The sequence below is a fragment of the Pelophylax lessonae genome (assembly GCF_965119305.1).
Source record: "Pelophylax lessonae genome assembly, chromosome: 5".
NCBI classification, from domain to species: Eukaryota; Metazoa; Chordata; class Amphibia; order Anura; family Ranidae; genus Pelophylax; species Pelophylax lessonae.
This window is the reverse complement of record NC_138772.1, coordinates 552350432-552367648: the sequence shown is the minus strand read 5'-3', so window position 1 is coordinate 552367648 and position 17217 is coordinate 552350432. Positions and strand designations below refer to the sequence as shown.

General features: G+C 47.1%; 1 protein-coding gene across 1 annotated transcript in view; it reads right to left on the bottom strand.

The window, feature by feature from the left end:
* Positions 1–8967: 8967 nt before the first annotated feature.
* Positions 8968–17217, bottom strand: part of LOC309555658 (cathelicidin-6-like) — a gene marked incomplete at its 3' end in the record, with an annotated part of 47859 nt that continues 39609 nt past the window's right edge. The window contains exon 4 of the mRNA XM_082257691.1: positions 8968–9060. Within this exon, the coding sequence (XP_082113817.1) occupies positions 8968–9060 (93 nt within the window). The remainder of the gene's footprint in view (positions 9061–17217) is intronic.

Here is a 17217-nt window from a genome sequence, read left to right as displayed (position 1 = left end):
GGAGGGGTTTTCAGTGACCGATCTACGATCTTATCAATCCATTTAGGGAGAGGCTGGAGATAGGCAGGTGTCAGTGGTCCACATCGATTTTGCTGTGTGTGGGGTGCAGTGAACACAATTTTTTTTGCCCACTGAAGAGGATGGAGAAAAGTATTTTTCTATCAGTCACTGTGTACAGCATTTTTCCTTCAGCTGTGCTGTGCTGACTGATCATACACTGCTGTGTTCAGTTCACATGTGCTATTATTGAGTGGTTTCAAAAATATACAGCCTTGGGTTAAAAAAAATTAAATTGTGGCCTGCAGCAGAGCTGAATGATATTTGGGGTTTTTGGGGTTCATCTCATACTTCTGAAGATTTGAGGGTGCTGCCTGTTCCAAACTCCTCCTACTCCTCATCCAGCCTTTTAGGGGTACAAACAATAGTAATTGGGGCCTAGTGTGATTTTGTACGTGTGAGATACATACACTTTTTTTGATCATATTTTCTATTCCGCTATTCAATAAAAACCTTTGGGGAACAGTTAAATTGCGGGATAGTCTGTGTTGGTACGTGTGAGATCCACCTTTTCAAGCTTTTGGGGTTCATCTCATACTTCTGAAGATTTGAGGGTGCTGCCTGTTCCAAACTCCTCCTACTCCTCATCCAGCCTTTTAGGGGTACAAACAATAGTAATTGGGGCCTAGTGTGCTTCTGTACGTGTGAGATACATACACTTTTTTTGATCATATTTTCTATTCCGCTATTCAATAAAAACCTTTGGGTATAAACAATTAAATTGCGGGATAGTCTGTGTTGGTACGTGTGAGATCCACCTTTCCAAGTTTTTGGGGTTCATCTCATACTTCTGAAGATTTGAGGGTGCTGCCTGTTCCAAACTCCTCCTACTCCTCATCCAGCCTTTTAGGGGTACAAACAATAGTAATTGGGGCCTAGTGTGGTTTTGTACGTGTGAGATACATACACTTTTTTTGATCATATTTTCTATTCCGCTATTCAATAAAAACCTTTGGGGATCAATTAAATTGCGGGATAGTCTGTGTTGGTACGTGTGAGATCCACCTTTCCAAGTTTTTGGGGTTCATCTCATACTTCTGAAGATTTGAGGGTGCTGCCTGTTCCAAACTCCTCCTACTCCTCATCCTGCCTTTTAGGGGTACAAACAATAGTAATTGGGGCCCAGTGTGGTTCTGTACGTGTGAGATACATACACTTTTTTGATCATATTTTCTATTCTGCTATTCAATAAAAACCTTTGGGTATCAATTAAATTGCGGGATAGTCTGTGTTGGTACGTGTGAGATACACCTTTCCAAGTTTTTGGGGTTCATCTCATACTTCTGAAGATTTGAGGGTGCTGCCTGTTCCAAACTCCTCCTACTCCTCATCCTGCCTTTAGGGGTACAAACAATAGTAATTGGGGCCTAGTGTGGTTCTGTACGTGTGAGATACATACACTTTTTTTGATCATATTTTCTATTCTGCTATTCAATAAAAACCTTTGGGTATCAATTAAATTGCGGGATAGTCTGTGTTGGTACGTGTGAGATACACCTTTCCAAGTTTTTGGGGTTCATCTCATACTTCTGAAGATTTGAGGGTGCTGCCTGTTCCAACCTCCTCCTACTCCTCATCCTGCCTTTAGGGGTACAAACAATAGTAATTGGGGCCTAGTGTGGTTCTGTACGTGTGAGATACATACACTTTTTTTGATCATATTTTCTATTCCGCTATTCAATAAAAACCTTTGGGTATCAATTAAATTGCGGGATAGACTGTGTTGGTACGTGTGAGATACACTTTTCCAAGTTTTTGGGGTTCATCTCATACTTCTGAAGATTTGAGGGTGCTGCCTGTTCCAAACTCCTCCTACTCCTCATCCTGCCTTCAGGGGTACAAACAATAGTAATTGGGGCCTAGTGTGGTTCTGTACGTGTGAGATACATACACTTTTTTTGATCATATTTTCTATTCCGCTATTTAATCAAAACCTTTGGGTATAAACAATTAAATTGCGGGATAGTCTGTGTCGGTACGTGTGAGATACACCTTTCCAATTTTTGGAGTGCATCTCATACTGCCGAGGATTTGAGGGTGCTTCAGTCTGCCTCCTGCCTGTTCCGAACTCCTCCTACTCCTCATCCTGCCTTTAGGGTACAAAAAATTGTAATCGGGGCCTAGATTGTGTTTGTACGTGTGAGATACACCGTTTTGTAAAATTTGTCCTATTCCGCTATTCAATATACACCCTGTTTGAGTGTAAGAAATTAAATTGCGGGATAGTCTGTATCGGTACATGTGAGATACACCTTTTTAAATTTGTTTGGCGCATCTCCTTCTACCGCCGAGGATTGCAGGGCGCTTCAGTTTGCCTCCTGTTCCCAACTCCTCCTACTCCTCTTTCTCATCCTGCCTTTAGGGTACCAAAAATTGTAATCGGGCCTAGTCTGTGTTTGTACGTGTGAGATACACCGTATTATAAAATTTTTCCTATTCCGCTATTCAATATACACCCTTTTGGAGTTTAAAAAAATTAAATTACGGCATAGTCTGTATCGGTACGCGTGAGATACACCTTTTAAATTTGTTTGGCGCATCTCCTTCCCTCGCCAAGGATTGCAGGGCGCTTCAGTTTGGCTCCTGTTTCCAACTCCTCCTACTCCTCTTCCTCATCCTGCCTTTAGGGTACAAAAAAATTGTAATCGGGGCCTAGTTTGTGTCTGTACGTGTGAGATACACCATTTTTTATCCTATTCCGCTATTCAATATACACCCTTTTGGGGTAAAAAACATTAAATTGCGGCATAGTTTGCATATTTGACTGTGAGATACACCCGTGCGATACTGTTGTTGTTTTGTTCCGCTATTCAATAAACACCTTTCTAGGGCAAGATCTTAAATGACAGAAATATGAGGAGACCGTCAAATAGGGGCCGTGGCCTGGGTCGTGGTGCTGCTGGTAGAGCTCCTGTTGCAAGGAGAGGACGTGGTCGATCTGTGCCAGCTACACGCACAAGTGAAACACCTTCCTCAAGTGTTAGTAGGCGACAGAACCTGCAGCAGTATTTGGTAGGGCATAATGCGCCTCTAGACGTGATGAGGCCTGAAGAAGTACAGGCAATAGTAGATTGGGTTGCTGACAGTGCCTCCAGTTCCTTCACATTGTCTCCCACCCAGTCTACTGCAGAAAGGTCAGAGTTGGCACCTGCAGCCGATGTCCAACCGTCTTTCACCTCACCCCCTTGCAAATCAGGCAAGCAGTCTGAGCCCCAAGCCATACAGCAGTCTCTTCTTCTTTTTGAGGACTCTGTCAGCAGGGTTTCCCAGGGCCATCCACCTAGCCCTGCCCCAGAAGTGGAAGAGATTGAGTGCAGCGATGCCCAACCACTTATTTCTCAAGATGAGTACATGCAAGGACCATCGCAGCACGTCTCCGATGATGACGAAACGCAGGTGCCAACTGCTGCGGCGTTCATAATTGTGGAGACCGACAAGGAGGGCAGGGGTGAAGACTAGGTGGAAGATGATGTGGAGGACGATGAGGTCCTCGACCCCACATGGAATGAACGTCATGCAGGTGACCTGAGTAGTTTGGAGGAAGAGGCGGTGGTCGCACAGAGCCACTAGCACAGCAGAAGAGGGAGCAGGGTGCAGAAGCGGAGCGGCCGTGCCCTAGACACTACGCCTGCTACTGCCCAAGGCAGCAAGGGAACGAGCGCACCAAAGTCAGCTCAAAGGAGTTCTCTAGCGTGGAAGTTCTTTAGAAAATGTGCTGATGACAGGACACGAGTGGTTTGCACCCTGTGCAATCAGAACCTGAAGCGAGGCATAAACCTTCTCAACCTGAGCACAACCTGCATGATCAGGCATCTAAGTGCAAAGCACGAGCTGCAGTGGAGTAGACACCTTCAAAACCAAGAAACGTCTCTGGCTCATCCTGCTTCCTCTTCTGCTGCAGTCTCGGCCGCTCCAGCCACATCTGTAGTGATACCGCCACCTGCCACCCCGCAAACAGAGGATCTGTCAGCAACACCACCACCTGGGTCACCAACCATCTCCACAATGTCCCGTGGAAGCGTTCAGCTTTCCATCTCCCAAACACTTGAGAGGAAGAGGAAGTACCCCCCCTACCCACCCGCGATCCCTGGCCCTGAATGCCAGCATTTCAAAATTCTTGGCCTTTAAAATGCTGTCATTCCGTCTGGTGGAGACGCACAGTTTTAAAAACCTTATGTTGGTGGCTGTCCCACAGTACGTTGTGCCCAGCCGCCACTACTTTTCCAGGCAAGCCATCCCTTCCCTGCACAACCAAGTGGGGGAAAAAATCAGGTGTGCACTGCGCAACGCCATCTGTGGCAAGGTCCACTTAACTACCGATACGTGGACCAGTAAGCACGGTCAGGGGCGTTATATCTCCCTAACGGCACACTGGGTAAATGCAGTGGCGGATGGGCCTGAGGCGGATAGCAATTTGGCGCATGTCCTTCCACCACCGAGGATTGCAAGGCGCTTCAGTTTGCCTCCTGTTCCTAACTCCTCCTACTCCGCTTCCTCATCCTCTACCGCCTCCTCATCCGAACAGCGTAACACCTTCACCACCAACTTCAGCACGGCCAGGGGTAAACGACAGCAGGCAGTTTTAAAACTTGCCTGTTTGGGGGAAAAACCACACACCGCGCAGGAGTTGTGGAGGAGCATGGAACAGCAGACAAATGAGTGGTTGCTGCCAGCGAGCCTCAAGCCCGGCCTGGTGGTGTGCGATAACGGGCGAAATCTCATTGCAGCTCTGGGCCTGATCGGTTTGACGCACATCCCTTGCCTGGCGCATGTGCTGAATTTGGTGGTGCAGAGGTTCCTTAAAACCTACCCTGATATGTCAGAGCTGCTGCAGAAAGTGCGGGCCGTCTGTGCGCACTTTCGGCATTCTCACCCTGCTGCTGCTCGCCTGTCAGCGCTGCAGCGTAACTTCGGCCTTCCCGCTCATCGCCTCATATGTGACCTACCCACAAGGTGGAACTCCACCTTGCGCATGCTGAAAAGACGAGCAGCAGCAGGCCATAGTGGAGTTTCAGCTGCAGCACGCACGCGTGAGTCGCTCTGCGGAACAGCACCACTTCACCACCAATAACTGGGCCTCCATGCGAGACCTGTGTGCCTTGTTGCGCTGTTTTGAGTACTCCACCAACATGGCCAGTGCCGATGACGCCATTGTCAGCTTAACTATCCCACTTCTATGCCTCCTTCAAAAAACAATTCGGGCGATGATGGAAGAGGATGTGGCACAGGATGAGGAGGAGGAGGAGGAGGATGAAGAGGTAACATTTCCAAGGCTTTCAGGGCAGTCATTCACAAGGGGCTCCGAGGGTGAGTTCCTGCACACACAAACGCCAGGGACACAATTGTCCAGCAGGGGCACAGTTCTGGAGGATGAGGAGGATGAGGAGGAGGAGCTGGAGGAGGAGATGGAACCATGTTCACAGCAGGGTGGCACCCAGGCCAGCTCATGGCCATCACTGGTGCATGGCTGGGGGGATACAGAGGACACGGACGATACACCTCCCACAGAGGACAGCCTTTCGTTGCCTCTGGGCAGCCTGGCACACATGAGCGATTACATGCTGCAGTGTCTCCACAACCACCGCCGAGTTGCCCACATTCTAACTTGTGCTGATTACTGGGTGGCCACGCTGCTGGATCCCCGTTATAAGGACCACGTACCGTCCTTAATTCACTCACTGGAGCGCGATCGCAAGATGCGCGAGTACAAGCGCACGCTGGTAGACGCGTTTCTGCTGGCATTCCCACCTGACAGCGGGGCCACAGTGGAAGCACAAGGCAGAGGAGGAGGAGGAGGAAGAAGTTGCCAACGCAACCAGGGCACCGCAAGCACCTCAGAAGGCAGGGTTAGCATGGCCGAAATGTGGAAAAGCTTTGTCAGCACGCCACAACAAACAGCAGCACCAGCAGCTCATATGGAACGTCTTAGCAGGAGGCAGCATTTTACCAACATGGTGGAGCAGTATCTGTGCACATGCCTACATGTAGTGAATGACGGGTCTGCCCCCTTCAACTTCTGGGTCTCCAAATTGGGCACATGGCCTGAGCTTGCCCTTTACGCCTTGGAGGTGCTGGCGTGCCCTCCAGCCAGTGTATTATCTGAACTGGTATTTAGCACGGCTGGGGGCGTTATCACAGACAAGCGCAGCCGCCTGTCCAGAGACAATGTGGACAAGCTCACGTTCATTAAAATGAACCAGGCATGGATCCCACGGGACTTTTCCGTACCTTGTGCAGAATAGCGATGGATACCGACCTTACCCAGCCATTGTTCTATTTTTGCTCTTTCTCACTCTTTTGGGGTGTACCCTCATTTAAAATTTCTGAAAAGAAGCAGTGTTGGCTACCTTGTCCTCCTCAGGGCCAGATTAACGTAGGGGCTATTGGAGCTGCAGCTCCAGGCCCCTACCTTTATACAGGCCCCGGGTTGGCCATATTCACTGTTACCGCTCTTCTGTCACTTGTAAACACAGATGTCTGGCTTCTATGCTCGCTTCCCCAGGCAGCTCCCTCAGAACCTCCCCACACAGCACGAAGGCCGGACAAGGAGGGACAGTTGCCGATGCATGGATGTGTTTATGGGCTTCAGAGACAGCATCCCATGTTGAATTAGGCATGCATGGCTGCACCCTTCCTCCTCTGGGTGCATGCCAAGGCACGGCCCTTAAGGCCCTTGAAAATCCTCAGCACCAAGCCCATGATGCTCTTAATCCGGCCCTGGTCCTCCTCCACCGCCGCTTCCACCTACACCGCCCATAGGTGTGCGCAGCCTATTGCATTAGGGTGTGCACCCCAAAGTTGAAATACACATGCATGTGTTTGCCTACATGTACATGGCCCCAATACATTACTCTCCCTGCTGGCAAAGAGAAATAGAGCAGAGCAGGTCCGAGGGAGATCTTTCCCATCTCCTCACTGGCAAACAGAGCGATAATGCTATGTGCCCTAGGTGATTATGGTGTGCCCAGGCACATCTGGCACACCCTGTGCGCACGCCTATGAGACCGCCACATCCACCACCACCTCAACCTCCCTCCTACTCCATATGGGCCTCATCCTTCAGAGATGAAGAACATTGTTTTATTTTTCAGTCTTTTTTTTTGTTGTTTTAAGTTATTTCCCTATCCACATTTGTTTGCAGAGCACTTGCCATGCTCTTAACAACGTTTTGCTGCCATTTGCAGCACTCAAGCCCTTTCCATTTTTGTTTTAGAGCCATTTTAGTGCCTGAAAGTTCGGGTCCCCATTGACTTCAATGGGGTTCGGTGTCCGGGAAAAGTTCGGCAAAAGTCCGGGACACGGACCCGGACTTTTTTTTAAAGTTCGGCCGAACCCGCCGAACACGGACATCCAGGTGTCTGCTCAACTCTAGTTAGGATAAGATATAAGATAATAAAGGAATGGTCTGATTGGATATAGGATAGTATAGGATAGGATAGTATAGGAAGAATAGTATTCATAAAATGTTTTATTGCTCACAGTCTAGATTACGTACATTCAGGGCCGGTGCAAGGATTTTTGACACCCTAGGAGGAGGAGGGGGGGGGAGGAGGAGGAGGAGGAGGAGGGTGGAGAGGAGGAGGAGGGGGGGAGAGGAGGAGGAGGAGTGGGGGAGAGGAGGAGGAGGGGGGAGGAGGAGGAGTGGGGGAGAGGAGGGGGGAGAGGAGGAGGAGGAGGGGGGAGGAGGAGGAGTGGGGGAGAGGAGGGGGGAGAGGAGGAGGAGGAGGGAGAGGAGGAGGGGGGAGAGGAGGGGGGAGGAGGAGGGAGGAGAGGAGGAGAAGGAGGAGGAGGAGGGGGAGAGGAGGAGAAGGAGGAGCAGGGGGGAGAGGAGGAGGGGGGAGGAGGAGGGGGGGAGGATGGGGAGAGAGGGGGAGAGGAGGGGGGAGGAGGAGGGGGGAAAGGAAGAGGGGGGAGAGGATGGGGAGAGAGGGGGAGAGGAGGGGGGAGAGGAGGAGGAGGGGGAGAGGAGGGGGGATAACATCACACATTTGAGAGATCACACATATAAGTCATATATATACAGACTATAGAGTCAGTTATAGAATCTCAATGTGTTTTTCATTATTAACTTAACACCAGGGCTCTACTCTGCTGCCAATGGTTCTCTCTCTCCAGGCACAAGGAAAGTCAGGCAGCCATGCTTCTCCAACTCTGTCTCACACACACCTCCAGGTACCAAACCCCCGGAGCTCCACTGATCAGATATGTGAGTCTGCTCTGCTGCTGGATAAAGGGGAATGGAGAAGGACAGAGCAGAGCTGGCTGGCGGTGGTAACTGGTCTTCACATGGATCATGGGAGGGACCAGGGACGGACAATCACTGACTACTTCTAAAGCTCTGGACTGGCACCAGAGAGTCTCTGAGAGAGACAGACAGGTCACAGAGTGTGACCTGTCTGTCACTGATTATAGAGGCACGGGCAGCCTCTGTTCTTTCACTGTAAGTGTCAGGACTCGGATGTCAGGTCGGTCCTTCAGTGCTGCCGCGGCGCCCCTTCACTCAGTGAGCAGAGCGGCTACACAGCACAGACGGCGGTGGGACTCGGAGATGGAGGCCGAGACTGAGTAGGCAAACCAGTGGCCAGGCGCCCTAGGTGGCAGTGCGCCCTAGGCGGCTGCCTAACTTGCCTAGTGGTAGCGCCGGCCCTGCGTACATTGGTGGACAATGAGAGACATAAAGAAATGAGACGATCGTCTTTTCATGTTTGGAGACAATGGTGTGTATTGGTCTGGCAATGAGAACCAAAATATACCCAACATCCCTCCATACATTATAACCCGGATCTGGCGCATCAATGACAATTCCGAGAGTCGCAGCATTTTCATTCTTTATTTTACTCCTTTATGTGACATTTCATAGAGAACGTTCCATAGAATCCATTTCTCTTCTCTTCACTGAAGGACCGCCTGCTATTTTTTGCCTGGTACTCCTGCAATGGGGTTGTTACGGCCTGGAAGGCGTGGTATGCCGGAGGGTCTCCTGCTGCGCCCCCTCCTTGAAATCTGAAGGAAAAAGTGAGATTTCCCAATAATTACATTAGAAGTCTGATTTACATTCAGGGGGAGGGGCCCAGAAATATCACCAACCTGCTGAAGGACTGCTGAGACAAAACCAATCACACTGAAGAGACAGGAAAACAACCGTGCACTTACTGTACAGACATTCTATGCAGTAAAGACCAACCTGTATATGTAATGATTTGTACTGCGGGGAACAGTAAAGTGCAATCACTGTGCAGCACTACAATGCAGGAAGTAGAGGCTCCTCCCATATACATGATTCATTACCACCCATACATAGAGGTCAGAACAGAGTATTTCAGGAGAGTAGAGTTGGAGGAAGGAGCAGAGTCCTCCAGCAGAGCAGAGTATTTCAGGAGAGGAGAGTTATAGAGGAAGAAGCAGAGTCATCCAGCAATGCAGAGTATTTCAGGAGAGGAGAGTTATAGAGGAAGGAGCAGAGTCCTCCAGCAGAGCAGAGTATTTCAGGAGAGGAGAGTTATAGAGGAAGAAGCAGAGTCATCCAGCAGTGCAGAGTATTTCAGGAGAGGAGAGTTATAGAGGAAGGATCAGAGTCCTCCAGCAGAGCTGAGTATTTCAGGAGAGGAGAGTTATAGAGGAAGGAGCAGAGTCCTCCAGCAGTGCAGAGTATTTCAGGAGAGGAGAGTTATAGAGGAAGGATCAGAGTCCTCCAGCAGAGCTGAGTATTTCAGGAGAGGAGAGTTATAGAGGAAGAAGCAGAGTCATCCAGCAGTGCAGAGTATTTCAGGAGAGGAGAGTTATAGAGGAAGGAGCAGAGTCCTCCTGCAGTGCAGAGTATTTCAGGAGAGGAGAGTTATAGAGGAAGGAGCAGAGTCCTCCAGCAGTGCAGAGTATTTCATGAGAGGAGAGTTATAGAGGAAGGAGCAGAGTCCTCCAGCAGTGCAGAGTATTTCAGGAGAGGAGAGTTATAGAGGAAGAAGCAGAGTCCTCCAGCAGTGCAGAGTATTTCAGGAGAGGAGAGGAGAGTTATAGAGGAAGGAGCAGAGTCATCCAGCAGTGCAGAGTATTTCAGGAGAGGAGAGTTATAGAGGAAGGAGCAGAGTCCTCCAGCAGTGCAGAGTATTTCAGGAGAGGAGGGGTTTGAAAAAAGACACCATCTGGTTCAACCAACAAAAAGAAAAAAAAAACAAAAACAAACCAGTATTGAAAACCCAACCATACAATCCCATATACACAATCCTATACCCGCAGTTGATCCAGAGGAAGGTGAAAATCCCCAGCAAAGCATGATCCAATTTACTACAGCAGGGGAAAGAAATTCCTTCCTGATCCCCCGAGAAGCAATCGGATATTCCCTGGATCAACTTTACCTATAAAAAAATTTTTAGTATCCATTTATATTATGTACAGTCAGGAAAGAATCCAGACCTTTTTTAAAGCAATCTAGTGAGCTGGCCAGAACCAACTCTGGAGGGAGTCTATTCCACATTTTTACAGCTCTTACTGTAATGAAACCTTTCCGTATTTGGAGACTAAATCTGTTTTCCTCTAGACATAAAGAGTGCCCCCTTCTCCTCTGTTTTGACCATAAAGTGAATAACTCAACACCAAGTTCACTATATGGACCCCTTATGTATTTATACATGGAGATCATATCCCCCCTTATGTATTTATACATGGAGATCATATCCCCCCTTATGTATTTATACATGGAGATCATATCCCCCCTTATGTATTTATACATGGAGATCATATCCCCCTTATGTATTTATACATGGAGATCATATCCCCCCTTATATATTTATACATGGAGATCATATCCCCCCCTTATGTATTTATACATGGAGATCATATCCCCCTTATGTATTTATACATGGAGATCATATCCCCCTTATATATTTATACATGGAGATCATATCCCCCCCTTATGTATTTATACATGGAGATCATATCCCCCCCTTATGTATTTATACATGGAGATCATATCCCCCCCTTATGTATTTATACATGTTGATGATATCCCCCCTTAATCTCCTCTTCTCAAGAGAGAATAAATTCAGTTCCTCTAATCTTTCCTCATAGCGGAGCTCCTCCATGCCTCTTATCAGTTTGGTTGCTCTTCTCTGCACTTTCTCCGGTTCCCCGATATCCTTTTTAAGAACTGGAGCCCAAAACTGAACTGCATATCCCAGGTGAGGTCTTACTAATGATTTGTACAGGGGCAAAATGATGTCTCTCTCACTGAAGGCCATGCCTCTCCTAATACAAGAAATTACTTTGCTTGTTTTGGAAACCGCAGCTTGGCATTGCATGCTATTATTAAGCTTATGATCTACCAGAACACCCAGATCCTTCTATGCTATGGATTCCCCCAGATCCTTCTCCGCTATGGATTCCCCCAGATCCTTCTCCGCTATGGATTCCCCCAGATCCTTCTCCGCTATGGATTCCCCCAGATCCTTCTCCAATATGGATTCCCCCAGATCCTTCTCCAATATGGATTCCCCCAGATCCTTCTCCGCTATGGATTCCCCCAGATCCTTCTCCGCTAAGGATTCCCCCAGATCCTTCTCTGGTATGGATTCCCCCAGATCCTTCTCCGCTATGGATTCCCCCAGTTCTGCTCCCCCTAGTATATATGATGTATGCATATTTTTAGCCCCAAAGTGCAGAACTTTACATCTATCAACATTAAACGTCATTTGCCACATAGTTGCCCAATGAAACAGTGCATTGAGATCAGCTTGTAAGTTGGAGACATCCTGTAAGGAAGTTATTCCACTGCAAAGCTTGGTGTCATCTGCAAAGACTGAAATGGTACTTTTAATCCCAGACCCAATATCATTTATAAAGATATTAAAAAGTAAGGGTCCCAACACTGAACCTTGGGGTAAACCACTGATAACCTTACACCATTCAGAGTAAGAATCATTAACCACTACTCTCTGAATTCTATCTTTTAGCCGATTTTCTATCCAATTACAAACCAATCTTTCCAAGCCTGTAGACTTTACCTTACACATTAGCCGTGTGTGGGGAACTGTGTCACACGCTTTTGCATAATCCAAGTATACCACGTCCACAGCCACCCCTCTGTCCAAGTATACCACGTCCACAACCACCCCTCTGTCCAAGTATGCCATGTCCACAGCCACCCCTCTGTCCAAGTATAACACGTCCACAGCCACCCCTCTGTCCAAGTATACCACAGCCACCCCTCTGCCCAAGGTTTTACTTACCTCCTCATAAAAAGAAATCAGGTTTGTTTGACAACTTCTGTCTTTCATTAATCCATGCGGTTTGTTGCTTAAAATATTTTTTTCCAGCAAGAACTCATCTATGTGGTCTTTTATTAAACTCTCCAGTATCTTCCTGATTATAGAAGTCAAACTAACAAGTCTATAGTTACTTGGCAAAGACTTTGATCCCTTTTTAAATATAGGCACCACATTGGCCCTATGCCAATCCAGTGGTACTATTCCAGTCCTTAACGAGTCCCTAAAAATTAGAAACAAAGGCTTAGAAATTACAACGCTCAATTATTTCTGGATGCGTGGGTGGATGCCATCTGGTCCAGGCACTTTATCCACCCTTATTCCGTCTAAATATTTCTGGACCATATCACTTTTGAGCCATTGTGGATCATTTGGGGCTGTGTCAATACCGTCCTCATTATGGTCATGACCTCCCCCATGCTCCTTTGTATATACAGAGCTGAAGAAAGTATTTAATAAATTTGCCTTCTCTTTGTCCCCAGTCACCCACTCCTGATTATTTTGTAAAGAGCCTACATGCTCAGACCTAACCTTTTTACTGTTAATATATTTGAAGAATTTTTTGGGGTTTGTCCTACTATATTTTGCAATCTGTCGTTCATTTTGAATTTTTGCGTCCCTGATTTCCTTTTTACATATTCTGTTATATTCTTTGTAACAATTAAACAATGATAGTGTTCCCTCATTTTTATATTTTTTAAAAGCTCTTTTCTTATTATTTTAAACATATTGGACTAGGTGGGACTTTAGATGAGACCCAAGCTGGTGTTGCCCGGCGTCTCCATCCCTATAACGAGAAACAAAATGAGGTTGAAGGATTGTAAGAGGTGCATGAAAGTCAGCCAGCCCCCAGTCTGATGTACTCATCCTCCAGTCTGTCACCAACCAAATAAAACCTGTCTCTTGGTACAAAGAACAGGGGTTTAGTTGACACACATTTGCAAACGCATGTGAAAGCTGCAGAGCCACTTCACGGCACCCTGTTTAAATCTGCAGTCCTACACTCTTAATTTAGTGTCCTCACACTGGAGGCACATGGCCGCTAATGGGTGGATGGGGAACAGGTGAGAGGGAGACAGCCCAACCTCCCCCAACCCATCCCCATGCACGACTGGCTGTTGTCTCAAAAGCTCAAATAATTAGGTTATAATATAACCATGGTGCAAACTGGAAAAGACCAGCTGAAAAGCATTACACCTCCATCCCCTTGGTGGATGCAGTATATGGATAGGAAGGGATTTTATGTATGGGGCATGGCCTGTAAAGCACACTGCCTTTGAAATCTCTAATTTCCTTTGGGACTTTATATGAGACAAGCAGGTCATGCTATTGGTCTCCATCCCTGTATACGGAAAACACTAGGGTCAAATCAAAACTGCATCCACCAAAAACGCACGAAAATCGCACGGTGGGACTTTAGATGAGGCACCAAGCTGTAAGCAAGGCGTCTCCATCCCTGGTTGCTTTAAACATATTGGACTAGGTGGGACTTTAGATGAGACCCAAGCTGGTGTTGCCCGGCGTCTCCATCCCTATAACGAGAAACAAAATGAGGTTGAAGGATTGTAAGAGGTGCATGAAAGTCAGCCAGCCCCCAGTCTGATGTACTCACCCTCCAAGTGTGTCAACTAAACCCCTGTTCTTTGTACCAAGAGACAGGTTTTATTTGGTTGGTGAGAGACTGGAGGGTGAGTACATCAGACAGGGGGCTGGCTGACTTTCATGCACCTCTTACAATCCTTCAACCTCATTTTGTTTCTCTTTTCTTATTATTTATAGCTTTTTAAACTTTGGCCGTGAGCCACATAGGTTTTATTTTTTTAGCCTTTTAAACTTATTACCCATGGGAATATACTTTACAGTGATTTTTCATAAAGTCTTTTTGAAAATTTCCCATTTTTGTTCTGTGCTCATCGATGCCAATATTCCCTCCCAGTCTAAATCCTGGAGAGCAGCCCTCATCTTTGGAAAATTTGCTCTCTTAAAGTTAAGTGTTTTTGTATTTCCTGTATGCGTTTTTTGCTTACAGCTAACATTAAAACAAATCATATTATGGTCGTTGCTACCCAGATGTTCTTTTATATGAACATTGTTAATAAGCTCTGCATGGTTTGAGATGACCAGGTCCAACAGAGCATCATTTCTAGTGGGGGCCTCAATAAACTACACCATAAAATTGTCTTGTAATAGGTTTATACAGTGCCTTGCGAAAGTATTCGGCCCCCTTTTTCTCAACAGTGTCCAGTCTCATCCCAAATCCCTGGAGATCCTTCTTAATGTCAGTTGTAATAATGGAGCATGCCTTAGACAGTTCCTGCTGGAGCATTGTGGAAAATCTTGCTAACAGCACCGCATCACCCGAATAGGGGGCTGGAGGGGGTGCCTGAGCATCACCCGTGGGGCTAGGCTGGCTAAATAGAGAGTCCGCCATTTCAGCCATATTCCGGTCCATCGAGGAGGCCGGGGAGCCGGACACATCCGGCCTACAGTATGAAGGGGTGGGGGAGGGCTGCTGATAACTCACCCCGGCACTCGGAGACCCCCCGGACGCTCCCGAAGTCTGGGAAGAGAAGGGATCCCTCATATCATCCCTGGAAGGGGAATCTGCAGGCAGATGCGGAGAAGCCGGAGTAGGAGGCCGAGGTTGCTCCTGGGCCGTGTCCCGACCGCTCTGAGCTTTCTGCTTGCCCGGCGCCATTTTGGGGGAGGGCGTCTTCCCAAATGAGATAGGCCGCAGACCTTCCCGCTGATTGCCGCGCTTGTATGGCCTTTTTCTGGGCAAACCAGACGATCCCCGCCGCATGACAACCACACGATCCTCCGGGGAGAGAACCGAGCCGCCACCTGGACTCCCGCCGCTGAATTTAGCTGGATTTCCTCGGAGATGTGCGGAGCACGACTAGAACATGTCCGTGCTCGTGCCCGCGCGCATGCGCACTCCTATTCGGCCCCCTTGAACTTTGCAACCTTTTGCCACATTTTAGGCTTCAAACATAATGATATAAAACTGTAATTTTATGTGAAGAATCAACAACAAGTGGGACACAATCATGAAGTGGAACTAAATTTATTGGATATTTCAAACTTTGTTAAAAAATAAAAAACTGAAAAATTGGGCGTGCAAAATTATTCAGCCCCAATTATTCAGCCCCTTTACTTTCAGTGCAGCAAACTCTCTCCAGAAGTTCAGTGAGGATCTCTGAATGATCCAATGTTGAGCTAAATGACTAATGATGATAAATAGAATCCACCTGTATGTAATCAAGTCTCCGTATAAATGCACCTGCAATGTGATAGTCGTTTAAAGCGCAGAGAGCATCATGAAGAACAAGTAACACACCAGGCAGGTCCAAGATACTGTTTTGGAGAAGTTTAAAGCCGGATTTGGATACAAAAAGATTTCCCAAGCTTTAAACATCCCAAGGAGCACTGTGCAAGCGATAATATTGAAATGGAAGGAGTATCAGACCACTGCAAATCTACAAAGACCTGGCCGTCCCTCTAAACTTTCAGCTCATACAAGGAGAAGACTGATCAGAGATGCAGCCAAGAGGCCCATGATCACTCTGGATGAACTGCAGAGATCTACAGCTGAGGTGGGAGACTCTGTCCATAGGACAACAATCAGTCGTATACTGCACAAATCTGGCCTTTATGGAAGAGTGGCAAGAAGAAAGCCATTTCTTAAAGATATCCATAAAAAGTGTTGTTTAAAGTTTGCCACAAGCCACCTGGGAGACACCAAACATGTGGAAGAAGGTGCTCTGGTCAGATGAAACCAAAATCAAACTTTTTGGCAACAATGTAAAACGTTATGTTTGGAGTAAAAGCAACACAGCTATTCACCCTGAACACACCATCCCCACTGTCAAACATGGTGGTGGCAGCATCATGGTTTGGGCCTGCTTTTCTTCAGCAGGGACAGGGAAGATGGTTACAATTGATGGGAAGATGGATGGAGCCAAATACAGGACCATTCTGGAAGAAAACCTGATGGAGTCTGCAAAAGACCTGAGACAGGGACGGAGATTTGTCTTCCAACAAGACAATGATCCAAAACATAAAGCAAAATCTACAATGGAATGGTTCACAAATAAACATATCCAGGTGTTAGAATGGCCAAGTCAAAGTCCAGACCTGAATCCAATCGAGAATCTGTGGAAAGAACTGAAAACTGCTGTTCACAAACGCTCTCCATCCAACCTCGCTGAGCTTGAGCTGTTTTGCAAAGAGGAATGGGCAAAAATTTCAGTCTCTCGATGTGCAAAACTGATAGAGACTTACCCCAAGAGACTTACAGCTGTAATCGCAGCAAAAGGTGGCGCTACAAAGTATTAACTTAAGGGGGCTGAATAATTTCGCACGCCCAATTTTTCAGTTTTTTATTTGTTAAAAAAGTTTGAAATATCCAATAAATTTCGTTCCACTTCATGATTCTGTCCCACTTGTTGTGTATTCTTCAAAAAAAAATTACAGTTTTATATCTTTATGTTTGAAGCCTGAAATGTGGCAAAAGGTTGCAAAGTTCAAGGGGGCCGAATATTTTCGCAAGGCTCTGTACATTTTTGCCCTTTAACTGTTCCAGCAGTGCCATTATTCCAGTCAATGTCTGGGTAGTTAAAATCCCCCATTATTAACACTGCCCCAGCCCTTGCAGCCCTTTCTATCTGTGCCAGGAGCTGAGTCTCCACCTCCTCATTAATACTGGGAGGTCTATAACAAACCCCAATGATAATCCTTGTATTACGCACACCCATGTACATTTCCACCCATACTGCTTCAGACTCAGCACACTCCCCATCAACTAGGTCCTCTTTCGCACTCACTTTGAGATCACTTCTCACATAAAGACAGACACCACCACCCCTCCATTTTACCCTGTCTTTCCAAAAGAGAGCATAGC